We start from the raw sequence: 25,344 nt of genomic DNA, 5'->3' as shown, positions 1-25,344 counted from the left end.
CAGAGCCCTGACAGAGACTGAAAAAGGGTATGCACAGATAGAGAAGGAGCTGCTTGCAGAGCCCAGACAGAGACTGAAAAAGAGTATGAACAGATAGAGAAGGAGCTGCTTGCAGTGGTGTTTGGCATGAAGAGGTTCCACCAGTTCACACATGGACGAACTGTGGAAGTGCAGTCAGATCACAAGACCTCTAGAGAGCATCATGACAAAACCTCTCCACAGCGCACCAAAAAGAGTACAATGCATGCTCATGAGGCTCCAAAACTACGAGGTCAGTCCCCGATACATTCCGGGAAAACATGTGGTGCTGGCCGAGACCCTGAGCAGGGCGTACCTCACAGAACAAGCCAACAGAGGCCCTGTGGAGGTCGAAGTGGAATCAATTAATATGATACACTACCTCCCTGTGTCAAGCGAGAGACGAAAGCACACCCAGAGAGCCACTGAGCTGGACCGGGAGCTCCAGACACTGAAAAAATGTGATCCTGCAGGAGTGGCCTGAAGTGAATAGACATGTACCCTTGGAAGTAGCCATGTATTTTCACAACAGAGATGAGCTGAGTGTGCAAAATGGAGTTATCTTCAGAGGTGAGCGAGTCGTTGTGCCTACTGCCCTCAGGTCAGAGTTAATGCCGAGAATCCATTCGTCACACATAGGAACAGAGGGATGCTCTGAGTGTGTCTACTGGCCTGGCATGAATGCACAGCTGAGAACATACATGGCACAATGTAGTACCTGCACTGCATGGGGTATGAAGCAGCGGCAAGAAACGTAGAGACAACACGAAGCACCAAAGCATCCCTGGGGAAAAAAATAGGGACTGACCTGTTCCAGTTTAACGACAGAGACGACATGGTCACAGTTGATTATCTCTCCAACTGCTGGGAAGTGGACCATTTGGAGAACACGCAGTTGAAAACAGTCATTCGAAAACTGAAGACACACTTTGCACGCTATGGGGATGCTTGACATCCTTTACTCAGACAATGGTCCCCAGTACTCGTCAGACGAGTTACAAAGTTTCAGCAAGGCTTGGAACTTTATACACAAAAAACATTGTCTCCAGGATACCATCAAAGTTTTGGGAAAGTGGAATCGGCAGTGAAAACAGCCGAAAAACTGATGGCAAAAGCAAAGAGAGCAGGTGCTGATACATACCTGGCCATGCTGGATCACAGAAATACCCCATCACAAGGAACAGACAGCAGCCCTGTAATGCTGCTCATGGGAAGACGAACAAAGACTACTTATAATGAGTGAAAATCTTCTGAGACCGGGGATGGCGAACTGTCAGCTGGAGAAGTTCAAAGAAAGACAACAGAAACCGGCAAAGCACTACGACACCTCTGCTAAGGATCTCACAGAGCTGCAACGAGATGACAGGGTGAGAGTTCAGCCACGCAGAGGACAGAAACAGTGGTGGCAGAGGGCCACAGTAGTCAGACCTGTGGATTAAAGGTCCAACGAGGTGAAGACAGAACAGGGACAAGACTTCAGGACGAACAGGCGTCACCTGAGGAAGAGCAGAGAAATAGAGGAGGATTTCCCCACTGTTGAGGGGCCTGGCACAGAGCCAGTAAACAGAGCACCATCTGACGCCCAGCAGGGTGCTGAACACAACCTAGAGGTGAACACTGCACCTCAACAAGAAGATCCAAACATCTCAGGTCAAGCACCTCCAGATGTAATCAACACTCCCCATGCAAGGTCTGGTAGGGCCATCCGAAGACCTGTACACCTGAAAGAATTTGTGTGAAGGTAAAAAATGATAATAATTAATAGACAGTCAGAGACAGTAAACAAACATTCAGTTCACATTCCAGTTTATTGCAGACATGGATACAATCCAAAGTTAGGTGGACGCTGCCTTTGTTGTAAAAAAAAGAAAGAAAAGAGAACATGTAGCAATATTGATGTTACTCATATTGATGTTACACAGGAAACGGAAACCAGTTGTTACTTACTTCATTCATGTGCTGGTTGACAACATGCCTAGTAAAGTTTGCTTAACTATATATCTTTGTCTGTCGTGACTACAACACAAAGCATATTGAAACAACCAGTATTTATGCACGGACCGGTTTGAGTTTTTACTTTACCTTCTACAATGGCATTTTAATGTTTGGTTTGTTAAATGTAATGCGCCATGTGTAACGTCCATTTTTATAGTTTACACCGCTACTTGAGTCATCCCTCTCTGCTCTCTCTCTCTCCATGCGGCTTTCCACACAGACCTAACCCCGCCCCCGTCACTCAAGGAGCGCGTTTGTTGTTGCTTGACAACGAGACACTTGCGTTCAGTCTGCATGGGCAATGCAGCACATGCAACAATGTTGATGACAACGTTGCTGTTTCTACTTTGATCTTAATATAAATCCACAGGCATTCTATAATTACAATATTAGTTTGTGTTTCTTACATCTGCAAACAGCTAGTTTGTATTTTCTTTGCAAGTTAAGCTAAATCGTGTTAGCCACTAATGCTAATCGCTAGTTAGCTGGCTAGCATGTTGTTTGTGCAACAGTATCTTCTAAATCAAAGAGCAATAGGCAAAGCATGAATATGTTGGCTATATGAATGAAGATTTAATATAACCAAAGATTATAGGGTCCACTCGAAAACACTGATCATCACCTTGGTTCCTACCCTGTTACAATAACTCGTCCATGGCATTTTCATCCGTTGTCATGTCAAACAACACTATATTCAAAGTGCCCACTATTAGTTATATTATAACTATAGAATTATAATAAACATTCTATTTCCACAATTCCAAAAGTTCAAATCGCAATTGCAACATTTGGTTAAAAATAAGGCCTAGTATTTCTGCCCATATCGTGGCAGTGTGGAAATGATCTCAAATGAGTGCAGGAAATGCAGAAATTGGTGGAAATGCAGGAAATTATTTTAGGTTGAAGTTGAATTGAACAGTATAAACCAATCAGAATGGAGACAGACCCATTGAAATCATTTAGAATATATGTGTTTCCACCCTAGGGTCACACTCTACTCATAAAGCAAATTTAGAACTTTTATTAATCAAAAACATAAAATACTGTCAAATACCGTCATACTGTCAAAATCATACCATGATAGGATATTTTGGCCATATTGCCCAGCCCTACTGTTCACTGACAGATTTTCCGCCATTCTGATTGGGATACACACAATCCACAGCTAGGCAATAAACAACAACAACAACAAAAAACAATTCTTCTTCCGTGTCTAAATTATAGGCCTACTCCTGGTGTAGTATTCTGAATTATTACATTTCTTTCTGAACAGACAGCAGTAATTCTATACATTTGGCAAATGTATTTCAATTTATCAGTGGTGCTGCAGCACCCTTCCCACAGCTATGATTCTATAGAGAGATGGTAGTTGCAGGCTCATGTCTATCAGAACAGAGAGAGGGAGAGAGATAATAGAACGTTCATCTCATTCTAGTTCTGTGAGAGATAGGCTGCAGGCATGCTTCTCTCTCTCACCACAGCAATGGGTCACACATTGGTCTCTAGGCTACAATGTTGTGCAAACCATAAACCCGGGCCGACCAACCCAAATCAATTCTTACAATATCAGGAACGGGCTGAAAATCTACATCAACATTCGCTTTTATTCAAATTTTCACCTCTCAGTGACAAAAAATTGTTCATGCCACAAGAGGTACCGAATCCTGGCAAATAGGTTCAGGAACGAAACCGAGAGGTGCTAGATCCAGCTCAAATGACCCACAGTCGTTACTTTTGTAAGTCGTTACCCCCCCCCCCCCCCAACAATCTCTCACAGGCTCACGTCAGAATTAGAAGTTCATTCATGTTTGTCAAACGTAAAATGTAGAAGTTGTTCCAAACGTCAAATTTCAAAGTGTTTAAGGTTACGTTTAGGCATTAACTCTGAATGGTTAAGTTAAGGTTTGGGATAGGCTTAAAACAAAAATATTAAAAACAACTTTCTATCACTGGATTTGAACATGCAACCTTTGGAAACAGAAGCAGATGCTTACACACCGATCCACCATCCCTGGCCACAAAACCCTAGCAAAACCTGCTTGAAAGTAACAGCACTCACTGTTGCCCCAAGTGTCTGGTTTTCACATCATCTCCCAATGTCCTCAGACATGGATGGACGTCGAATACTGACTTGTACCACGGGTGATCTGGCTGTACCCCCAACACTAGTCCTGCAGTATTATTAAGAAGCTCCATCTGTAGCTATCTGCTCATCCATTCCTGTGGCCTGACGCTTGACATCTCTTTGTGTGAGTGACGTGGTGCTATGTGCTGTGTCTGCTTAATGCTGTTTAATATGCATTTGTAATGTTGTTTATTGAGCTGACCAGGGTAGTGTGTGTGTGTGTGTGTTTGTGTTAATCACTGTGTGTTGTTTGGCAGGTCCGGGTCAGTCGGTCGGCTACCAGTCTGCGAGTTCTGTCGGTCAGCGGTCAAGATGGCGGACGTCTTGGAGAGTGGCGGGGCGGGAGCAGGCTCTGTAGGAGGAGCCGGCAGCGTGGATTGGCAGAAGCATTGCGTTGCCTTGGAGATGCAGCTGCTCAGGTTCCGTCTGCAGGCGGGGAAGATCCGAGAGCTGCTGGCTGAGAAGGTGAGAGAGGGGGGCATCATGGGTAATGTAGTATATCCACCATCACGTGCCATTGCTACTTTGTACTGTCTAAGGCAGCGTTTCTTTATCCTGGCCAAAATAGGTGCACATTTTGTTTTTGCCCTAGCACTAGACCTGATTCTACTAATCAACACATCATCAAACCTTTGATTAGTAGAATCAGCTGTGTAGTGCTAGGGCAAAAACAAACTGTGCACTTAGCTGTATTTGAGTCCCCAAGACCAGGATAAAGAAATGCTGGTCTGATGGAAAATAACAAATAGTTGTACCCAAATCTACATGATTTTGTCATCACATAACATAAAGTACCGGATTATGTTTCCCACCCACGGGGCAGCCTTGCCAGTGTGTGTTTTGACCTGACATTGATTTGCTGTGCATGAATGAACTGTACTATGTCCAAAATGCACCGTTTGTTTACCATTATACAGCCAACAGACACAGACCGTGTGGGATCTGGTTATGCTATGATGATGATCATTTGTGTTGATTTAGTAGAACCGGCTGGTTCAAGAACATTTTCTTTGAGTATTCCTCCTTGGCCAGTTGCCACACTAACACAAAAGACTACCTGTGAATGAACACCTACAACCTCCCTCCTCCTATCCCTCTGTCTCTCCCTCTGGTGCTTTTGTCGTCCTCTAGACTCTGTCATGCTGCATTGACCTCTGTGTTGCAACAAATGGTTAACTGTCTGGTCCTTGTCTGGTCCAAACAGCCCTGCATGAAAGCAAGTAAACTGCTGACTTGTGTGAATGAGTGCCTGAGGGGAAAATACAGGTGTGTGTGTGTGTGTGTGTGTGTGTGTGTGTGTGTGTGTGTGTGTGTGTGTGTGTGTGTGTGTGTGTGTGGTTTGTGCTGTGTGTGTGTGTGTGTGTGCGTGTGTGCGTGCGTGCGTGTGTGTGTGTGTGTGTGTGTGTGTGTGTGTGTGTGCGTGCGTGCGTGTGTGTGGTTTGTGCTGTGTGTGTGTGTGGGTATCAGGGAGGCTGCTGAGGGGAGGACGGCTCATAAGAACGGCTTGAACGGAACAAATGAAATGGCATTAAACGCATGGAAACCATGTATTTGATACCATTCCACTGACTCCGCTCCAGCCATTACCACGAGCCCGTCCTCCCCAATGAAGGTGCCACCAACCTCCTGCGTAAGTGTTCTGAGTTCCTTATAAAATCCTTCCAGGAACAGTATAGCAACATTTACGAGGGATAGTTCTTCACATTTTTTATTGTAACATGAAACATACATTTTCCTTGCTTGTTTCAAAACATTCTAATAATGTTCAGAGTATATAAAAAAAGGGATAACCAAGAAAAACTTCCAAAAATACTAATTCAAGGCAAAACATTGTTGGAGCAACAAAAAAGGCAGAGATCATTTATTATTTGCTCACTTGCTTAGTGTTCGGAGTAACGTTGTTCTTAAGCAACCTTTTGAAAGTCATTTTGCTCTGGGACTGCTTCTTGCTAGCTGTAAGGGAGTATAAAACCAAGTATATTTGCATTGTTTTGGTAAGGAGGACTGTCATTTCAAGTTTCACCCCTTATCCTCCTGCTGCTGTAGGTCAGTCAGCCGGATGTTTACAGGGCAACTTTAGGATTAATGATAAGATCATAAAGTCTCTCTGTTGCCCAGTGGCCTCTGTAGGGTTTTCTTTTCTGGCTCTTGTCAATTTATCAGCCCTCTACCTTCACTCTCTGTGTGTGTCTGTGTGTCTGTGTGTCTGTGTGTGTGTGCGTGTGTGCGTGTTAATCACTGTGTGTTGTTTGGCAGGTCCGGGTCAGACGGTCGGTTACCAGTCTGCGAGTTCTGTCTGTCTGTCGGTGTCGCGTGTGTGTGGCAGGGGTGTGAGGCAATCATTCCAAACAGCAATAATATGGCCGATTAGCACTCAACACCCTCCCCCTCCCCAGAGAGAACACACTCAGAAACAACACAGACCTCCACCCACCAGCCCACCAGTCAACTTATCAGCCCTCTACCTTCACTCTTTCTCTGTGTGTGTGTGTGTGTGTGCGTGTGTGCATGTGTGCGTGTGTGCGTGTGTGTGTGTGTGTGTGTGTGTGTGTGTGTGTGTGTGTGTGTGTGTGTGTGTGTGTGTGTGTGTGTGTGTGTGTGTGTGTGTGCGTAAAATATGCCTCATTTGCTCTTTATAGATGAGCTGTTTTCTATTAGTGATGGGTTGGCTACATTATGTAAACACTAGGCATGTGGACTTAGGAAGAAATTCATGTAACTATGAATGTCTTCCTAATGGCCCTAAGAAGTGGAGACGTGCTCTATCATGTGATGCAGGTCAATGGTCACCCCAGAGAGGAAGTCTATAGAAGGCAAAAGGCTACTGGCTCTGAGTGCACTGCACATATAAACATGATTTGTTGGGTTAGTTTGTTGATTTTATAGTACTGGAACCAAACGTGTGGAGCCTAAAAACATAGGATGAGGATAGTGCAAGGGAGACTAGAAGCTGTGTTCTCCAACCAAATTAGGTCTCACTGGACTTTGGGAAGAAACCTGCAATAAGATTTTGGACTGGAAGATTAGAGAGAAAGGACTCTTTCTCTGTCTCTCCCACCCATATTCCCTTTGTCTATCTCTCCTCATGTAACATGTTGACCTCTGGATGTCCACTTAATGATTGATCCAACTTTTCACTAAACCATCAACAGTAACAATGGCTCTCACTAACCATTAACAGCCACATCACTGGGTTAATGATTATACTGTAGTCAGTTACAGCTGAAACACCTAGGTAGATGGATGTTGGAGTTTGGCGAAGAACAGCCTGCGCTCTCTCTCTCTCTCTCTCTCTCTCTCTCTGGTATTAAGACAATATAGTATAAGTTGCAGGTATGGCTAACCTACAGACCAACAGCAGCTTTCTGAGGGTCTGCAAAAAAGGAATGCAGGCATACATTCATGGGAGTATTCTTAGATGTGTGTTACTGCTAGCTGCATTTCCAGGTCCTCTTTCAAATACTCGTTTCGATGTCTCACTATGGGATTCCCTGATAGGCGGATCACTACAGGAGGAACCAATCACACAACTCCTGTCAGGGAGACAGACCGGGTTGAGTGGCAAAAGCGGTGAGTCCTTCCCTGCCAGTCGCCCCACCGCTTGTTATTCTCGCTCTCTTTCTCAATAGTCTGTGATTGCGGCTCGCAATTCGGGGCATTCCTGCATGTGGGCATTCCTGCATCGGCAATACCACCACCTACTGTACTGGAGCGCCCACGCCCCGCCCCCGCCCCTGCCTGTGTACTGGAGGCCTAGCTTAAAAATGGACCACTATAAGTATGAAGAGGGGTTCCTGCAGGTGCAGGAATTCCTACAGAAGGGTGCATGAACCTTTTACTTTTTAGTTTTGGTCCACCAGCTTCAAACAGGTGTAAAAAAATATATATATATATTTTTCTGTACTTGAAAAGATATTTCACAGCGATTTAGATGTTACAATGATTCCCTACACTAATCAGTGCTTGTTTTCTCACATAAACTGAAATTGAGCAAACAGTATAGAATTTTTGCAACCAGAAAAGGACCAAGCGATTTCCACTAGATAACACAACCACAAAGTCAGAACAGCTTTCCCATTTTGACAGATGCTGCTCCGGCGGGAGAAATCAATAGGCAAATATCTCAATACTGTGAAACACTATCATTTCACTATTACTGCAGACACTTCATATATTTTGAACATTTTCAGAAATTCCAAAGCAAAAATCCTATGTGTTGTACCTTTAAACATACAAAAAAAGGCTAGTGAATTTGCCAGCTTGTCCCAATGACTTAGCATGAGTTTAGGTTAGCATGCTAATCGATTAGCATGCACCCCAGCCTGGATATTTTTGTCAGTTAAACATGGTGAACTGAATACATTATGTACAGTATATTAATGCATCATTATCAAATATTGTAATGAGGAAACATTTGAGAAGTGAATGGTCAACATATTCACTCCAAAACAGGAGATGATTTTCTCTCAACTCAGCTCAAAAACATCTGCCATGTTTTCCAAAATATTTTAGAATGGCAGACTCATCACATGACCAATATCTGTTCTCTGATTGGAAGATTCCAAAAAATTGCCCACTAGGTGGCACTGCCGATCAAAATTGCTCAGTTTTATGGAAAAATGTTGCAGCAACCATTGCCGCAAGGCCAGCTAAACCACCAAACTAGCTTTTCTACCTAGCCAGACTGTAAAAATGCTAGCTCTCCTCTCTCATTTAGTTCAACCCACTTTCCCTCGTGACGTGTTGAGTAGACTGACTGACCTACCTTCACAGCTCGACTGTCAAGAGCGACGCTTTGTTCATTGAGAGACAAAGAAAGCACATGCTTTCTCCAGCTGGCATTGTGCTAATTAGCTAGGGTTTTAGCTTTTACCTTTCTCCTTTTTCTCTACATTCACTTGTTTGTGTTAACTAGACCGACCGGTTTAGCCTCACTGCCTTACGTTCTTGAGAGAATATCAGCCCGAAGTCAAACAACGCAACCATTTAGGGATGCAGGATGGGTAACAGTGGTTTTGACCGCGGACCAACCCAATCGTTCAAAATGTAACAAGTAGTTTTGGGTGTCAGGATTTTTTTTTAAAGTGCATTCTTTTCTTTAGGAATGTAGTGGAGTAAAAGTAAAAGTTGTTAAGAATATAAATAGTCATGTAAAGTGCAGATTACCTAAAAACCTACTTAAGAAGTACTTTAAATTATTTTGCTTTACACAACTGGAGGAAGCTCATGTTCCGTATGCTTACGCTTAACATGCTGTCTCACTCTGTTTGTCCAGGCAGCTGGTTCGCTTCAGTCGACATACAGGACGCTGTTTTACGAAGGAAGACCAGTAAACGGATTGGGGTCCCCACAGTTACGCCATGCTATTATAAACTGCCTCAAACTGCTGACATGGTTCCTTTCATTGAAACACTTTCAGCCTTTCCTTCAGAATTGTCACATCCTAGGGCCTCCTGAGTGGTGCAGTGGTCTAAGGCACTGCATCGCAGAGATCCTGGTTGGAGTTCAGGCTCTGTCTCAGCCGGATGCGACCAGGAGACCCATGGGGGCGGCGCACAATTGGCCCAGCGACGTCTGGGTTAGGGGAGGGTTTGGCCGGCAGGGATGTCCTTGTCCCATTGCGCTCTAGCGACTCCTGTGGCGGGCTCGGCGCGGTGCACGCTGACACGGCTGCCAGGTGCACGCTGTTTCCTCCGACACATTGGTGCGGCTGGCTTCCAGGTTAAGCAGGCATTGTGTCAAGAAGCAGTGCGGCTTTGCTGGGTTGTGTTTCGAAGGACGCGCGGCTCTTCACCTACGCCTCTCCTGAGTCTGTACGGGAGTTGCAGCGATGGGACAAGACTGTAACTAACTACCAATTGAATACCATGAAATTGGGGAGAAAAGGGGTACATTTAAAAAAAAGACAAAATAATAAGGAAAAATATAAAAGAAAAAGAAAGATCCAATAAGACTGTGGTGGCATGCATCAACTGCCCGGGTGGCACTCGCTCTCTGCGTCTACACAGACGAGCTGTCAATGCGTGCTGAATGTGGGAGCGGACTTACATATCTCTCCCTTGTTAAAACTGCTTTGCTGATTGCACACCTGCAAAGCGAGTGAGTGAGCTGCACGCACTGTCCATCCCCAATTCGTGCCTACAGTTTGCCCGGGGTTATCAAAGGGTTACTTAATTGGCTTTTGGTTTCCACCCGCCACTCTTCTCTTCTACGGAAGAGAAAATCGTCTCTACAGTTTGTGTCCACAACACGCTTTGCACACTTACTTGGATAGAACAAGAGGATTACGTTAGAGCGACCAACTCTTCGTTTCTTGGGCACCTCCCTACAAGGGTCGGCCCTTCTCTCGTCAACGGCTATTCCATTGGACAGTGGAGGCTATTATAATTGCCTGGACGGACCCCGGACGGCCTGAGGGCTCATTCCACTAGAGGTATGGCTACCTCTTGGGCCCTGTTCAAATGCATCTCTTTGCGAGAGATTTGCGATACAGCATGTTGGGCCACCTCTCACACATACCAACTGGATGTCACTGCACCTTTGTTGGTGCATCCTGTCCTCAGTGACAAAGCCTCCGAGGCAGTGGTGGAGTGGTGCCTAGAGAAGTGGGTACACTTCAATTTAGCTTTTAAAAAAAAGGAAAGGCATCCTGTGTGAAAGTTTTTATGAGAAACAGTTGTAAATCCCATATTGGTCTTTCAGAGTCAGGCCAACAACCCAAGCTGTACTGTGCAAGTAGGTTAATAGTAGGCCTACTATTGAAACAGATACAGTAAATGAGACTCAACTGAGTCAGGAGAAATTGACAGATTTCTGATTTTTCTGACATTTCTTTCAGGTTTTTGCTCTCAAAGTTACAGTTCAATAGAAAAACCTCAGGAGACCATTTTTGAGGTCTGGGAAAAATCCAATAAATGTAGATTTTTTTTTGCGTGTATAATTACCCTTCAATTCAAGTGCACAGGCACTGCTGTTTGCTTAGCGGTGTTTCTGTAGCACATGAGATGTCGTTTCCAAAACAAATGGCCACTGGATTGATGCAAATCATCATGATATCATTTTGCCAGGTAGGCAATAGGTGACTTTGTAGCTAGTTAACATTTCATTGAGAAGGTTTTTGTGAAAGCCTTTCCCTCTGTCATAAGCGGCGCTATATTAGCGTCGCTAATTGTTTGAAACCTGGACGTTTTACATCCTATAATGAGGCATGTCTTACGTTGCTTCAAAGTAGCCTATAGCCAAAATCCCACCATAGAAACGTGGATGCAATTATTTTACAGACTTCCTCATATGCATTCTCCTGTACTATTGGTTTCCTTTCAACATTCTTTCATTGTCTAGCAGCCAAAGGCATTATCTTAGTCATATTATCAACCCATGATAGTTGTTGCATCTTTAGATCTCCCCTCTTTCTAAATTTAGAACAGATCCTTCCATCTCTGTTCATGAAACCGCTCGCGTGTGCGGAGCGCATTTAAGAACGGTGTTTTCCCATAAATGTTATTTTGGAACATTTGCGTGTTGGCCTACCGCCGCGTGCACTTCGCTGGGCCTAAAATGTGAATAAATAATAGGTCAGCATTGTAAGCGAAACATTCTGATCTGTTCCATCAGCCTTATTAATTGATACGGCGTAGACCTCCCCTACACTACTTCAACACACATTGTGGGGACTAAGAAGTGAGTATACGCAATGCCCACTGAAAGATTAAGTGGGTACCCCGTGTATACCTGCGTATACCCTCCACGACACCACTGCTCTGAGGGGTGATATTGTTGAGACTACCCTGGCTTCGGGAGAGTATGTCTGTGATGCGAGAGTCGGCCATAACCCATTGTGAGACATCAAAACGAGTATTTGAAAGAGAACTCAAGGTTACTTTTGTAACCCCCTGTACTCTGAGGACGAGTAAGATGTCCCAGTACATTTCTCTGCTAGCAAGAGGGCAAAGAAGAGAGACATGCTCGAGAATAACCAGAGGGTCTCCGACAGACATTGTGTTATTGGTTCTTCTTGTAGTGATCCTCCTATCAGCAAATCCCATTGTGGGGCATCTCACTCATCTTCTCAGAGAACCGAGGTTACAAAAGTGACCTAGTTTCTCCATTTGTTTACTCATGTCCAGATTCTTAAGATAGTTGCAGCAGGAGTATGTTAACTGCGCTGTTGTCTATGACGAAGCTATCAGCTGTTAGTGGATGAGATGACCCGCTGTGTCTCGTCCAGTCTGTTATCCTGTCTGTCACTCTCTCTGTCCACCTCCCTCCCTGGATACTATCAGCCCCTCTGGATTCCTCAGTGTTAAGAGAGGAGAGGAGTACCATACCATCACCCGACCCACCTTCCAACCTTACAGCATTTACAACTCCTCTCAGCTCAACTTTCGAAACACAGGACTCCATTTTGAAAAGAAAATCTAGGCTATTTTATCTTCTACACAAAGAAATACTAAGCATTTAAATAAACATGTAATACATATATTCATCTTAGATTCTATGCTCATACAAGTAACTTGGTTGAGGTACTTGGTGAAATATGTATTAAATGTAGCAGAAAGATGATTCTGAAGTCAGTCAGAGTGAACAACAGTTGCTGGATACTTGAGATACTGTACTGTAGTTGTCTAATGCCTGGTCAGTTGACCCCCCCCCCCCCCCCCCCACACACACACACACAAGCACACACACAAGCACACACACACACATACAAAACACAGTAATGTCAGCCTTCAATCCCATGACTCAAGTTGATTCCCTTTCCCAGCTCCTTCAACTTCTAACCTGCTCTGACCTCCTTTGTTTTTTAAAGCTCCACTCCATTGATCCACGTGCGTTCGCGTGGGTAAAGTGGGATTTCGTGAGCAGCATACACATTCACAAGGGGGCGACAGCAACGTTTTTTTTTCTTGTCATATTATTTTGTGAAAGAGTCACTTCACTAGCTAGTAGTAGCTAGCTGGCAGCCTGGCTAGCTGGCTTTAGACTGGCTAAAAACATAGTACGCTAGTTAGCCTTTTTAGCTCCCCACATCTCCATGTGGAATAATACGATTTATAATTAAAACAATATGCCTTGGCAAATATTTGTATCCTTGCCAGTGTAACCTAAAACATTATCCCATGCTGCTTTTGTATTTATTCCCATATCAGCTACAAATACAACATCATCATGTTTTGGTCACGGAGAAAAAAAGCACATGGCTAGCTAGTTGGCTCCAGTAGCTTCTTCTTAGTTAATACTTGGATTATTTTTGGTTGGTTTACTGTTTGAACTGTCGCTGGGATTATATTTGGCTATTCTGATGATCAGATATACTGGAGATCAGAACAAGGAACCAAACGACAACACTGCCCCCAGAGATGATACGGCACGTCTCAATTTTCAGCGAGTACAAAAGGATGTTGAATGCCGGAGCGTATATAAACTCGGCAAAAAAAGAAACGTCCATTTTTCAGGACCCTGTCTTTCAAGGGTAATTTGTAAAAATCCAAATAACATCACATATCTTCATTGTAAAGGGTTTAAACACTGTTTCCCATGCTTGTTCAATGAACCATAAACAATTAATGAACATGCACCTGTGGAACGGTCGTTAAGACACTAACAGCTTACAGACGGTAGGCAATTAAAGTCACAGTTATGAAAACTTAGGACACTAAAGAGGCCTTTCTACTGACTCTGAAAAACACCAAAAGAAAGATGCACAGGGTCCCTGCTCATCTGCGTGAACGTGCCTTAGGCATGCTGCAAGGAGGCATGATGACTGCAGATGTGGCCAGGGCAATAAATTGCCATGTCCGTACTGTGAGATGCCTAAGACAGCGCTACAGAGAGACAGGACAAACAGCTGATCGTCCTCGCAGTGGCAGACCACGTAGAACAACACTTGCACAGGATCGGTACATCCGAACATCACACCTACGAGACAGGTACAGGATGGCAACAACAACTGCCCGAGTTACACCAGGAATGCACAATCCCTCCATCAGTGATCAGGCTGTCCTCAATAGGCTGAGAGAGGCTGGACTGAGGGCTTGTAGGCCTGTTGCAAGGCAGGTCCTCACCAGACACCACCGGCAACAACGTCACCTATAGGCACAAACCCACCACCGCTGGACCAGACAGGACTATGCTCTGAATCTTGCATCTCCATAGAGCTTGTAGTAAGCTTTACTTGGATGTGTCAGATACTTTAATGTTCATTCCATTTTATAAGTACCTCCTATGTCCCCTCGTTGTCATATTTGCCTGCTTAAAATCTTCCAGAGAGACTTGTGACTATAAGCTAACCATATGCTTTTTACTACTGGTTAATGTGTGGTGAAAACTTTGTTTACTTTTCTGACCACTTTCTCACTCGGCCAGTAATGCCTTTCTTTGGACTCATTCTCAAGGTTTTTGACCTTGAGGTGAAGAGTCACTTCACCACTAACCACTAACACCCTACGCCCACTCCTTCCCTCTGTTCCCCCCCTTCTCCCCTAGATTTAGTCAGTGTTAATCCAGCCGTGAGTGACTAAATCTGTTTAGTGCACTAGTTTTGACCAGAGCCCTGTAAGCCCTGGTCAAAAACAGTGCACATACATACAGTTGAAGTCTGAAGTTTACACACACCTTAGCAAAATACATTTAAACTCAGTTTTTCACAATTCCTGACATTGAATCCTAGTAAAAATTCCCTGTCTTAGGTCAGTTAGGATCACCACTTTATTTTAAGAAGGTGAAATGTCCGATGAATAGTAGAGAGAATTATTTATTTCAGCTTTAATTTCTTTCATCACATTCCGAGTGGGTCAGAAGTTTACATGCACTCAATTAGTATTTGGGAGCATTGCGTTTAAATTGTTTAACTTGGGTAAAATGTTTTGGGTAGCCTTCCACAAGCTTCCCACAATAAGTTGGGTGAATTTTGGCCCATTCCTCCTCGCAGAGCTGGTGTAACTGAGTCAGGTTTGTAGGCCTCCTTGCTCGCACAAATCAAATCAAATCAAAATTATTTATATAGCCCTTCGTACATCAGCTGATATCTCAAAGTGCTGTACAGAAACCAGCCTAAAACCCCAAACAGCAAGCAATGCAGGTGTAGAAGCACACACTTTTTCAATTCTACCCACAAATTTCCTATAGGATTGAGGTCATGGATTTGTGATGGCCCCTCCAATACCTTGACTTTGTTGTCCTTAAGCCATTTTGCCACAACTTTGGAAGTATGCTTGGGGTCATTGTCCATTTGGAAGACCCATTTGCGACCAAGCTTTAACTTCCTGACTGATGTCTTGAGATTTTGCTTCAATATATCCACATCATTTTCCTACCGCATGACACCATCTATTTTGTGAAGTTCACCAGTCCTTCCTGCAGCAAAGCACTCCCACAACATGAGGCTGCTTCATGGTTGGGATGGTGTTCTTTGGCTTGGAAGCTTCCCCCTTTTTCCTCCAAACACAACAATGGTCATTATGGCCAAACAGTTCTATTTTTGTTTCATCAGACATTTCTCCAAAAAGTACGATCTTTGTCCCCATGTGCAGTTGCAAACCCTAGTCTGACTTTTTTTATGGCGGTTTTGGAGCAGTGGCTTCTTCCTTGCTGAGCGGCCTTTCAGGTTATGTTGATATATGAGTTGTTTTACTGTGGAGATAGATACGTCTGTACCTGTTTCCTCCAGCATCTTCACAAGGTCCTTTGCTGTTGTTCTGGGATTGAGTTGCACTTTTCGCACCAAAGTACGTTCATCTCTAGGAGACAGAACGCGTCCCCTTCCTGAGCGGTATGACGGCTGCGTGGTCCCATGGTGTTTATACTTGCGTACTATTGTTTGTACAGATGAACGTGGTACCTTCAGGCATTTGGAAATTTCTTCCAGGGATGAACCAGACTTGAAGAGGTCTACAATTTTATTCTGAGGTCTTGGCTGATTTCTTTTGATTTTCCCATGATGTCAAGCAAAGAGGCACTGAGTTTGAAGGTAGGCCTTGAAATACATTCACAGGTACACCTCCAATTGACTCAGTTAGCCTATCAGAAGCTTCTAAAGCCATGACATCCTTTTCTGGAATTTTCCAAGCTGTTTAAAGGCACAGTCAACTTAGTATATGTAATCTTCTGACCCACTGGAATTGTGATACAGTGAATTACAAGTGAAATAATCTGTCTGTAAACTATTGTTGGAAAAATCACTCATGCACAAAGTAGATGTCCTAACCGACTTGCCAAAACTATTGTTTGTTAACAAGAAATTTGTGGAGTGGTTGAAAAACGAGGTTTAATGACTCCAACCTAAGTGTATGTAAACTTCCGACTCCAACTGTATATGGGCTAAACGTATCCTTATTCTAGTATTAATGTCAGAGGTCGAGGCAGTCTTTGCGAGGTTTCCACAGCTAAGCTTTAACTGACGTGTATCTCAATCGTTGTGCTCTATGTTTAGCTTATCATGCTCCAGTGTTGAAGTACCAGTCCTCTAGAAATGTAAAAACATCTGATCTCACCACAGATAATTCCTCCGAGACTCCCGTCACACACACGCGCACACCCACCCACACACACACACACACACCCACCCACACACACCCACCCACCCACCCACCCACCCACACACACACACACACACACACACACACACACACACACACACACACACACACACACACACACACACACACACACACAATCCTTGTGGGGACCAAGCAATTGATTCCCATTCAAAATCCTATTTTCCCTAACCCCTATCCTTAAACCTAACCCTTAACCTAACTCCAAATCCTACACCTAACCCTAACTCCTAAACCTAACCCCTAACCCTTAACCCTAATTGTAACCCTAAACCTAACTCCTAAGCCTAAACTAGCCTTTTTCCTTGTGGGGACTGTCAAAATGTCCCCACCGTTACCTTGTTTTACCATCCTTGTGAGGTCCCATCAAGGATAGTAAAACCAAAAAATACACAGACACACACAGACCGTAGCCCCCTCTGATGAGCTCAGTATATGGCAATTTCGGGACCACCCTCCACTATAGGAGGAAGTTAGGTTCAGTGTTTCCTGAGAACCCTCTGATGACCTTGCCTAATAATGTTCAAGGTTTTATTGTTCAGTAGAATTGCATGCTGTGAAGAGAAATGTCTGAGTTGAATTGGTATCATGCAATGACTCTCATAAAGGTTGACAAACCAAGGGTCCTCCCTCCTCTACCCCCTCTCCCCTCTCTCCCAGACCCCCCACAGCTGTGTGTGTGTGTTTGTAGTCTATAGAGCTAACAGAGAGTGTGTGTGTGTGTGTGAGCTAGCCTACATTGCAAGATGTGTCTTGTCTGAACCTGTGCATGGCAGTGTCTCTGAGTTGAGTTGTTGAGTTTGTGTAAGCACTAGAGCTAACAATTGTGATTGTGGAGGCTCAATAGTTACCCCTCAAAAAGAGGGCAGTGCAAACTCTCTCTTACACAACCACACGCACACACAGGATTTTCCAGTGACCCTCTTGGACCCCATACTGACACAGCTGACCCGTAAGAAGGAGTAACCATGGCAACCTTTTTGTCCCCTAGATGCAAGAGCTGGAGCAGAGAGTTACAGAGTCTGACCAACGGGCTGAGAGCGCTGAGAAACGGGTACGGCAGAGTTTTAAAACCACGGCTTCAGTTACTGGAGAAGCTTCAGTCGCCTCAAGTCGCTGCAGCACAGTCTGCCCAGAGTCAGGCTCGTCTCCACTACACACAAGTCAAAAGAGATGTTCAGAACTTTCTCTCTCCTTCACCTTCTTCCTCTGTCTTTGTCTCGCTCTCGTTCCTCTAAGTTCCGCACTATGCTCCGTATAAACATTGAGGCTCTACCTCTACCGAGAGTCAGAGAAAGAGCCCGCTTATTCCCGTCTACCTTGCGAGTCTGTGAGCATGTAATCCTACTGTAGTTAATGATCTATTACAGGTCCATGTCATGGAAGAGAAGCTGAAATCTGCAAACATGCTACAACCCAGCGAATCAGAGAACTCGTTGTACAGAAGGTACCAGGAGCTGACCAATCAGGTGCAGGAGAAAGATGCTGTGATAAAGAGATTAGAGGTGCAGCTGGAAAAACAGGTATGGAAGTTATAGGGTGAGTCACAAATGGTTTCCTATCCCTTATATAGTGCACTACTTTTGAGCAGAGCTCTATGGCCCCTGGTCCAAAGCAGTGCACTACATAGAGAATATGGTGCCATTTGAGAAGCAACCATACATGTCCATTTATGTTCATAATGATGTGGGTTTTGATAAACCCCTGACTAACCCTAAAGCCCTGTTTTCTTGGCCTATAGATCTTAGTCAGAGCCCAGGAGGCTAAGATCATTGAGGAGAAGGCTGCTAAAATCAAAGACTGGGTTACATTCAAGCTACGAGAGGTAAGCTCAAATACAGCAGGCAGTATTGTTGTCACGATACCAGTGTGTATCACAATACTATGAAGTAAGGAAGAAAAGGACACAAAACGTGAATTGGACTTAATTTCCTGAGGAAAATAGTCCTAATGTAGGGAAAAACAGCCTTGTGTTGTCATTTGTTTACTTTGCACGGTACAGATGTAGGATGTCTTTTCGAGACAGTTTGGAGGAAAATGATCCTCCAGCAACAGGACATTTGAATTATTACGTGGATTATAATGCAGATACATTTTTGTTTTTGAAGGACCATCGGAGTTTAGCCTGCTTTGTATGTTCTCTTTTTGGCAAGGAACATTTTAGTATCACAATACTGGCATCGTGTACAGTACATGTAAATCCTATATGGACCAGCCAAGTCAAAGATTTCTTTGCCATTATTTCAACTGGAACACAAACATAGGGTCATGATCAGTTGATAAAGACAATGAGAACAATTCACTCAAAACTTCTACTCTTTGTTATCTTCTTTCTGTACGGTTATTCAGATGGAGATTGAGAACCAGCAACTGAAGGTGTCCAACCTGAAGCAGGCAGAACAGATCATGATGCTGCAGGACAAACTCCAAGGTGATCCTCCTTCCACCACAGCTGTACAAAACTCATGGGAACTTTAGTTAATCTACCCAGAATACTCTCTGAGAGTGCCACACTCTGTTTTAATAGACAGACACCCTCGCCCAGAGGCCTTGGATGCTTGCCAGCTGCTAGTCAACTGTTTTCCCCGCAATAACAACTACAAGGATCTGTCCGAGTGGGAGTATGTAGATTATGAAGAGAAGGGGGCCCAGCACAGAGCCATGGAGCACACCCTATGTTACTTTGATAGTATCAGGGCCTAGTCACCTTAGTGGAAGACTGCTGTTGGCCTATGTTCTACAGAGCATGTTGTGATATTGCCAAAAGCTGCAGTTGTGTTGCTAGATTGACTATATTTTCCCCTCTCGTTCAATAGCTATCTTGGAGAATCCTTCATCTCCTGGACCACCCACCTCTCCTTCCACAGACACCCACCAGGTACCCTGCAGCCCCTTATATCCCCCAAGATGTCCAGGGACCCCGCCTGTCCAGGAGGAGACAAGCTGGGGAAGACAGACAGGCATAGGGGACAGGTCAGAGCAGCCCTGTAAACGGAGCGGTGACCGAGGGGACAGAGACACAACAGGCCACGGCACAGTGACAGTAACCCTGTCAAACACTCCCTGTCTGGGCAGCAGGGGCAGGGAGACTAGGGCTGGACCTGGTAGTCCTGTTCCAACCACTCGAGGTCAAGACCAACCACTAGGTGGTGCTACTCCCAGAGACCACTCCTCGGACGAGCTCAGCAGCAAGTTCCGCTCCCAAAGTCTCCGCTCCTCCTCCTCTTCCTCCTCCTCCTCTTCCTCCACCTATGAAACAACCCACGGGGGTCCCAGTATCCCTGACACCCCTACCCCCACCTCCACCCCTAAAAGCCCTCTCCTCTGCCGTTCTCCGTCTAACTCCCACCCCTTCCAGACCACCGCCCAGACCCTGGCTCTACCCTCCCATACTGGGACCAGCATGACCTTACCCAAGGTGTGATACGTTCTACATTCCTAACTAGTGGCCCTAATCACCTGTCATTACAGTGCTCTTTCCCTTGCTTGTATCTGTGCACCTGTGTCGTTCGTTCCTTGTGACTCAGGGATTCTTGGAAAACGGAACGATCTGTACTTTTTCCCCCACATTGTTTCTTAATATTAACAACTTTGAAATACTGTATATATTTTGATAGACCGAAGTATCGGCTATCACACAATGTAAAGGAACAACCTCCTAATTCTCCGTCAGACACCATAAAAGGCATTTCATTTTACATTTACATAGGCCTTGATTGTTTAATTCTAACATTATATGTAATACAAATAAGTCTAACTTAATATGTAATACAAATCTCTGAACGTATTTTTGTATTGTTTTAGAGCGCTATACACTGAGTGTCCAAATCATTAGGAACACCTGCTCTTTCCTTGACATACACTGACCAAGTGAATCCAGGTGAAAGCTACGATCCCTTATTGATGTCACTTGTTAAATCCACTTCAATCGGTGTAGATGAAGGGGAGGAGACGGTTATTAAAGAAGGATGCTTAAGCCTTGAGACAATTGAGACATGGGTTGTGTGTGTGTGTGCCATTGAGAGGGTGAATGGGCAAGAGAAAAGACTCAAGTGCCTTTGAACGGGATATGGTAGTAGGTGCCAGGCGCACCGGTTTGAGTGTGTCAAGAACTGCAACGCTGCTGGTGTTTTTCACGCTCTACAGTTTCCTGTGTGTATCAAGAATGGTCCTCCACCCAAAGGACATCCAGCCAACTGGACACAATTGTGGGAAGCATTGGAGTAAAAATGGAACAGCATCCCTGTGGAAGGCTTTCGACATCTTGTAAAGTCCACGCCCCGACAAATTGAGGCTGTTCTGGAGGCGAAAGGGGGTGCAACTCAATATTAAGAAGGTGTTCCTAATGTTCTGTGCACTCAGTATATAATGCTCCAGGGCTAATTTCATTAGTATTTAGGCATGTTTTTCTAGCTTCAGAACTTGAATCAACATTTATAAAGCAAACATTCTGCCTCAGATCAAGCACAGCAAATACTTCAATAGTTTAAGCATATGTTGCAGAACAGTGGTAAAAACGATCTTAGGGGGGTTAGCCATCAGTGACGGAGTTGACAACAAATACTCAAAACAGACACATTTTCGCTTCTAAATATAAAAGATGAAAATAAGCATTTGTTCAAATCCCCAGTGAAACTGAACCATTCTATCAGATCTTTCAGCAATCTGACAGGATTGAAGCTAAGCAAAAACCTGACAGGGTTTGTATTTTACAGAGTTGACAAAAATGTCATTTTTCTTCTTCATTTCAAGTGGCATAAAAAAGTGTCAATGTAGAGTGGCGTTATGACTAAAACCTCATTAAAATCAACAAAATTCTATTTTATCTTAATCTATCAGGGAGCTGGAGTTGACAGTTTATGCTTGTAACCATGGTGATTTTTTTTAAAAATGGTATGAAGAGAACTTTACAGACCTTGAGTGATCTTGTTGCACGAAATGTAATGAGGACATGAACAAGGGGTACTTATGGGGAAGCGAACCCTGCTCATTCCTGATTTCATTTAGGATTTTAGACACATCTGAAGAGAAAAATATTCCTTAAAGTTAGAGAGAGCTATTACAAGAAACTACATAAGACCTTTTTCAGTTCATATTCATTTAATGGCAGTTTCTAGAATTCTAAACACTTTTTTGGGGGGGAGAATTGGGATCCTTTGCTTCGGACAAGGGCATTTCCAGGCATAGAGCCGACATGGAAATGAATACTATCGAAAATATTTTGAACATTCTAAAAACAAATCTTTCCCCTTATAGAATTGCCCTAAATGTCATTTTTAAGCTCAAATAATGTAACAAAATCAGACAAGAATTGTCCCAACTTTCAAGAATTCCTGCACTGTTTGACAGTACCTATGTGTGATGGCCGCTCTGGGATGTAACCCGTTACTAAACTTAGTTGAACTTGAACCACATCAGTCTTATCAATCAAATTTCAATCAGTCATGTCATCTTTATTTGTGAACTAACAGTTGCGGACGCCCCTGACCCCCCGCGATAGCGTCCAGCTGGTGAAGAAACACTACAGCCAGCCCCAGCCTGGAGGTCTGGACCGGCTGCACCACATCAATGTCCCCATAAACATGATGGCCTCCAGCACCCAGGTAAAGAGAGGGAGCCTGCTCAACTCTATCCTGTTGTACAAAAACAGTGAGAGGGTGCCTGAAGTCAACCGCCTGTCATGTAACAACGGGGGAAAAAAAGAGGACCTGACCTCACTCACTTGATGTAGTTTCAATTGTAGCATTTGTTTGTTGTTTTTGCATCTTCTGCACCCTGTAGAGCCCTGTGTCCCCTTCCAACTGCAATCATGTCCTGGAAGAGACAGACATAGATGACGGGCTGCCTGACGGTATGGAGGGGGTGGTGGAGGGGGCCGGGGACAAAGGTCCTCCCAAGGAACAAGTGTTTGTTAGGTTGGCTGAGGATCTGGAACTGCTGGATCCAGATGTCCTGAAACCCCCCACCCCTCCTCTCCACCGGTTCCCTTCCTGGGTAAGATCAGTGTTGAGGGTAACGCGTTACAAAAGAAACGCGTTACGTAATCAGATTACTTTCATGAGCAATGGAGTAAAGTAACGTGTTACTTTTTCAAGTTGGGTAATATTATTACAGTCACTTTGTGTTTCCATGACCCGTTCTCGACTTGTTTCCTCATTTAGTTCCCGAGCGAGCCGGAGAAAGGCTGTTTGGAGAGAAATGTCGTAACAGGTGCTGTCCATATAAATGTATAAAGGACGCACCGCTGATCATTGCCATGGATCACTTCTGTGATAAGCAGGGCTTTCCCGTCTAGTGTCAAGTGTGTGGTCTCTAACCAGAACTAGTGGCTCGAGAGAAACATTTTGAATGAAAAGATAGGAAATCTATCCAGATGTTTGGCTTACAGTATATTATGGCTAATTAAACAGCCCCTATATAGATATAGATATATATCTATATATAGCGCAGTACTTGTAGAGTAGCACAGGAAAGCAGCGCCACAGATAAAAGAAGCTAGTGATCAAACCTGAGTTAGTAAGTAACCTATCTTTTTTCATGAAAGTAACGCAAACTAATATGCCATGTTACTTTCCACACCAAGTAATATTGTAAAGTAATGCGTTACTTTTGGTAAATGTAACGAGTAATATGTAATATATACTGTATTTCTAAGTGTTTTTTTGCAGTTGTCTCATATCTGTGTATGTGTGTGTTCCTGTAGAGTGGCTGAGAGCAGCCAAAGTATTTTTATACAGATGAGGTCAAATATATTGACACCCTGCCACCATGTCCTCTAAAATAAGTTGGAATTGAAAAAACTTTAATTGTTCATATGTGTATTTGTTTGATTTACACGTGCACAGGACCCCCCCAATTTTTTTTTTTGCAAACTGAAGTTGAGATTTTTTCACTTCAAAGTTCAAAATAAATGACTTAATAATTTATCATTCAAATGAATTTGGTTGGAGGCAAGTGATTCTTGTTAACTGCAAATCTATCTCACCTGTGGTAAGTTTCAGGGTAAGAAGAGAGAGAGCGAGAGCTCTATTGCTAATATATTTGACCACATCTGTGGAACACAAACACACACTCATGCTTTCACATTGATCTATGTGCTCTACAGGAGAGCCGTATCTATGCTGTGGCCAAGTCGGGGATGAGAGTATCAGAGGCGACTGCAGGAGCCAGAGGTCCTGGACGAGGTGAGTTACCCTGCTTATGTTGGAAAAGACTCTCTGTGTCTGTGGGGGGTTACAGTATGGGATCTGTCAGTGCTCCTTTTGATGGTAACATCCTCTCAGCAGACCGGGCTAAGTAACACCTGTGCAGCTGCGATCTGGGAAGCTTTTATGAGCTCTCCAAAGAGATGTATAAGGACGGAAACCTTTTTTTTTTTTTTCATCGGCTGTGATGAAACAACAATAGGACAGTAAGACACACAGCTATAATTATCACCTTGCGTTCTCTCTGGATCACATACATCTCGTGCTTTCTGCAGGATCCAGCTTACCGCAGTACCCCTCCACAGGACCGTTCACTCACCTGATTTACAAGAATATCAGTGTGCCCGTGTATACCACTCTCAAAGGGGTAAGTACCGTACTCTACAGTAGCTCGAATTGTGACCGATTGACAAGGACATATCGACTTCCTATGGTCTGTGGTATGTGCTGAGGAATATCTAAAAAGTCTCTCCTGTGTGTGTCTGCAGAAAGCCACTCAGATCAGCAGTGTGCCCCTGCATGATGATGACTCCGGTTCGGAGGACGACAGTGGCTCTCTGGCCAGCCTCAGGACCTCCACCCTTGGCCCAGACAGGAAGGGAAGCACCCCTGGGAGCCCCCGCGCTGTCAAGAGGGGTGAGCATTGCTACATCAGCGTTGTTATCCTTCATAGTTCGCTGACACTGATTTAGTCTGTTGTCCGGTGCTTATTTGAATGTAAACGGTCTTCCAACTAGGAATAACTATCGGTTGTTGGTCCCTGACACAAGAAGAAACATATACTACATGACCAAAAGTATGTTGAAACCTGCTCGTCAAACATCTCATTCCATAATCATGGGCATTAATATGGATGTTGGTCCCCCCTTTGCTACTATGACAGCCTCCACTCCTCTTGGAAGGCATTCCACTAGATGTTGGAACATTGCTGTGGGGACTTGCTGAAACAGGAAAGGGCCTTCCCCAAACTGTTGCCACAAAGTTGGAAGCACAGAATAGTCTAGAATGTCAATGTATGCTGTAGCGTTAAGATTTTCCTTCACGGGAACTAAGGGGCCTAGCCCGAACCATGAAAAACTGTCCCAGACCATTATTCCTCCTCCACCAAACTTTACAGTTGGCACTATGTATTGGGGCAGGTAGCGTTCTCCTGGCATCCGCCAAACCCAGATTCGTCAGTCGGACTTCCTGATGGTGAAGCGTGATTCATCACTCCAAAGAACACGTTTCTACTGCTCCAGAGTCCAATGGCGGCGACCTTTACACCACTCCAGCCGATGCTTGGCATTGCGGATGGTGATCTTAGGCTTGTGTGTGGCTGCTCGACCATGGAAACCCATTTCATGAAGCTCCAGACAAACAGTTCTTGTGCTGACGTTGATTCCAGAAGCAGTTTGGAACTCGGTAGTGAGTGTTGTGTGGCCTACCTAGATGTTTCCACTTCACA

General features: G+C 44.2%; 1 protein-coding gene across 2 annotated transcripts in view; it reads left to right on the top strand.

Moving 5' to 3' along the window:
• plekhh1 (pleckstrin homology domain containing, family H (with MyTH4 domain) member 1) overlaps window positions 1-25,344 on the top strand; it is a 63,705-nt gene that overhangs the window by 12,129 nt on the left and 26,232 nt on the right. For both annotated transcript variants that reach the window (XM_031828620.1, XM_031828621.1), the window contains exons 2-12: window positions 4,396-4,603; window positions 17,684-17,746; window positions 18,063-18,215; window positions 18,434-18,517; window positions 19,042-19,123; window positions 19,509-20,110; window positions 22,164-22,295; window positions 22,474-22,686; window positions 23,798-23,876; window positions 24,173-24,264; window positions 24,386-24,533. In XM_031828620.1, the coding sequence (XP_031684480.1) occupies window positions 4,451-4,603; window positions 17,684-17,746; window positions 18,063-18,215; window positions 18,434-18,517; window positions 19,042-19,123; window positions 19,509-20,110; window positions 22,164-22,295; window positions 22,474-22,686; window positions 23,798-23,876; window positions 24,173-24,264; window positions 24,386-24,533 (1,801 nt within the window). In that variant the 5' untranslated portion in view covers window positions 4,396-4,450. The remainder of the gene's footprint in view (window positions 1-4,395; window positions 4,604-17,683; window positions 17,747-18,062; window positions 18,216-18,433; window positions 18,518-19,041; window positions 19,124-19,508; window positions 20,111-22,163; window positions 22,296-22,473; window positions 22,687-23,797; window positions 23,877-24,172; window positions 24,265-24,385; window positions 24,534-25,344) is intronic.

This window comes from Oncorhynchus kisutch, linkage group LG7 (genome assembly GCF_002021735.2).
Source record: "Oncorhynchus kisutch isolate 150728-3 linkage group LG7, Okis_V2, whole genome shotgun sequence".
Classification (NCBI taxonomy): Eukaryota; Metazoa; Chordata; class Actinopteri; order Salmoniformes; family Salmonidae; genus Oncorhynchus; species Oncorhynchus kisutch.
The sequence above is the reverse complement of the archived record's forward strand: the minus strand, read 5'-3'. Positions and strand labels throughout refer to the sequence as shown.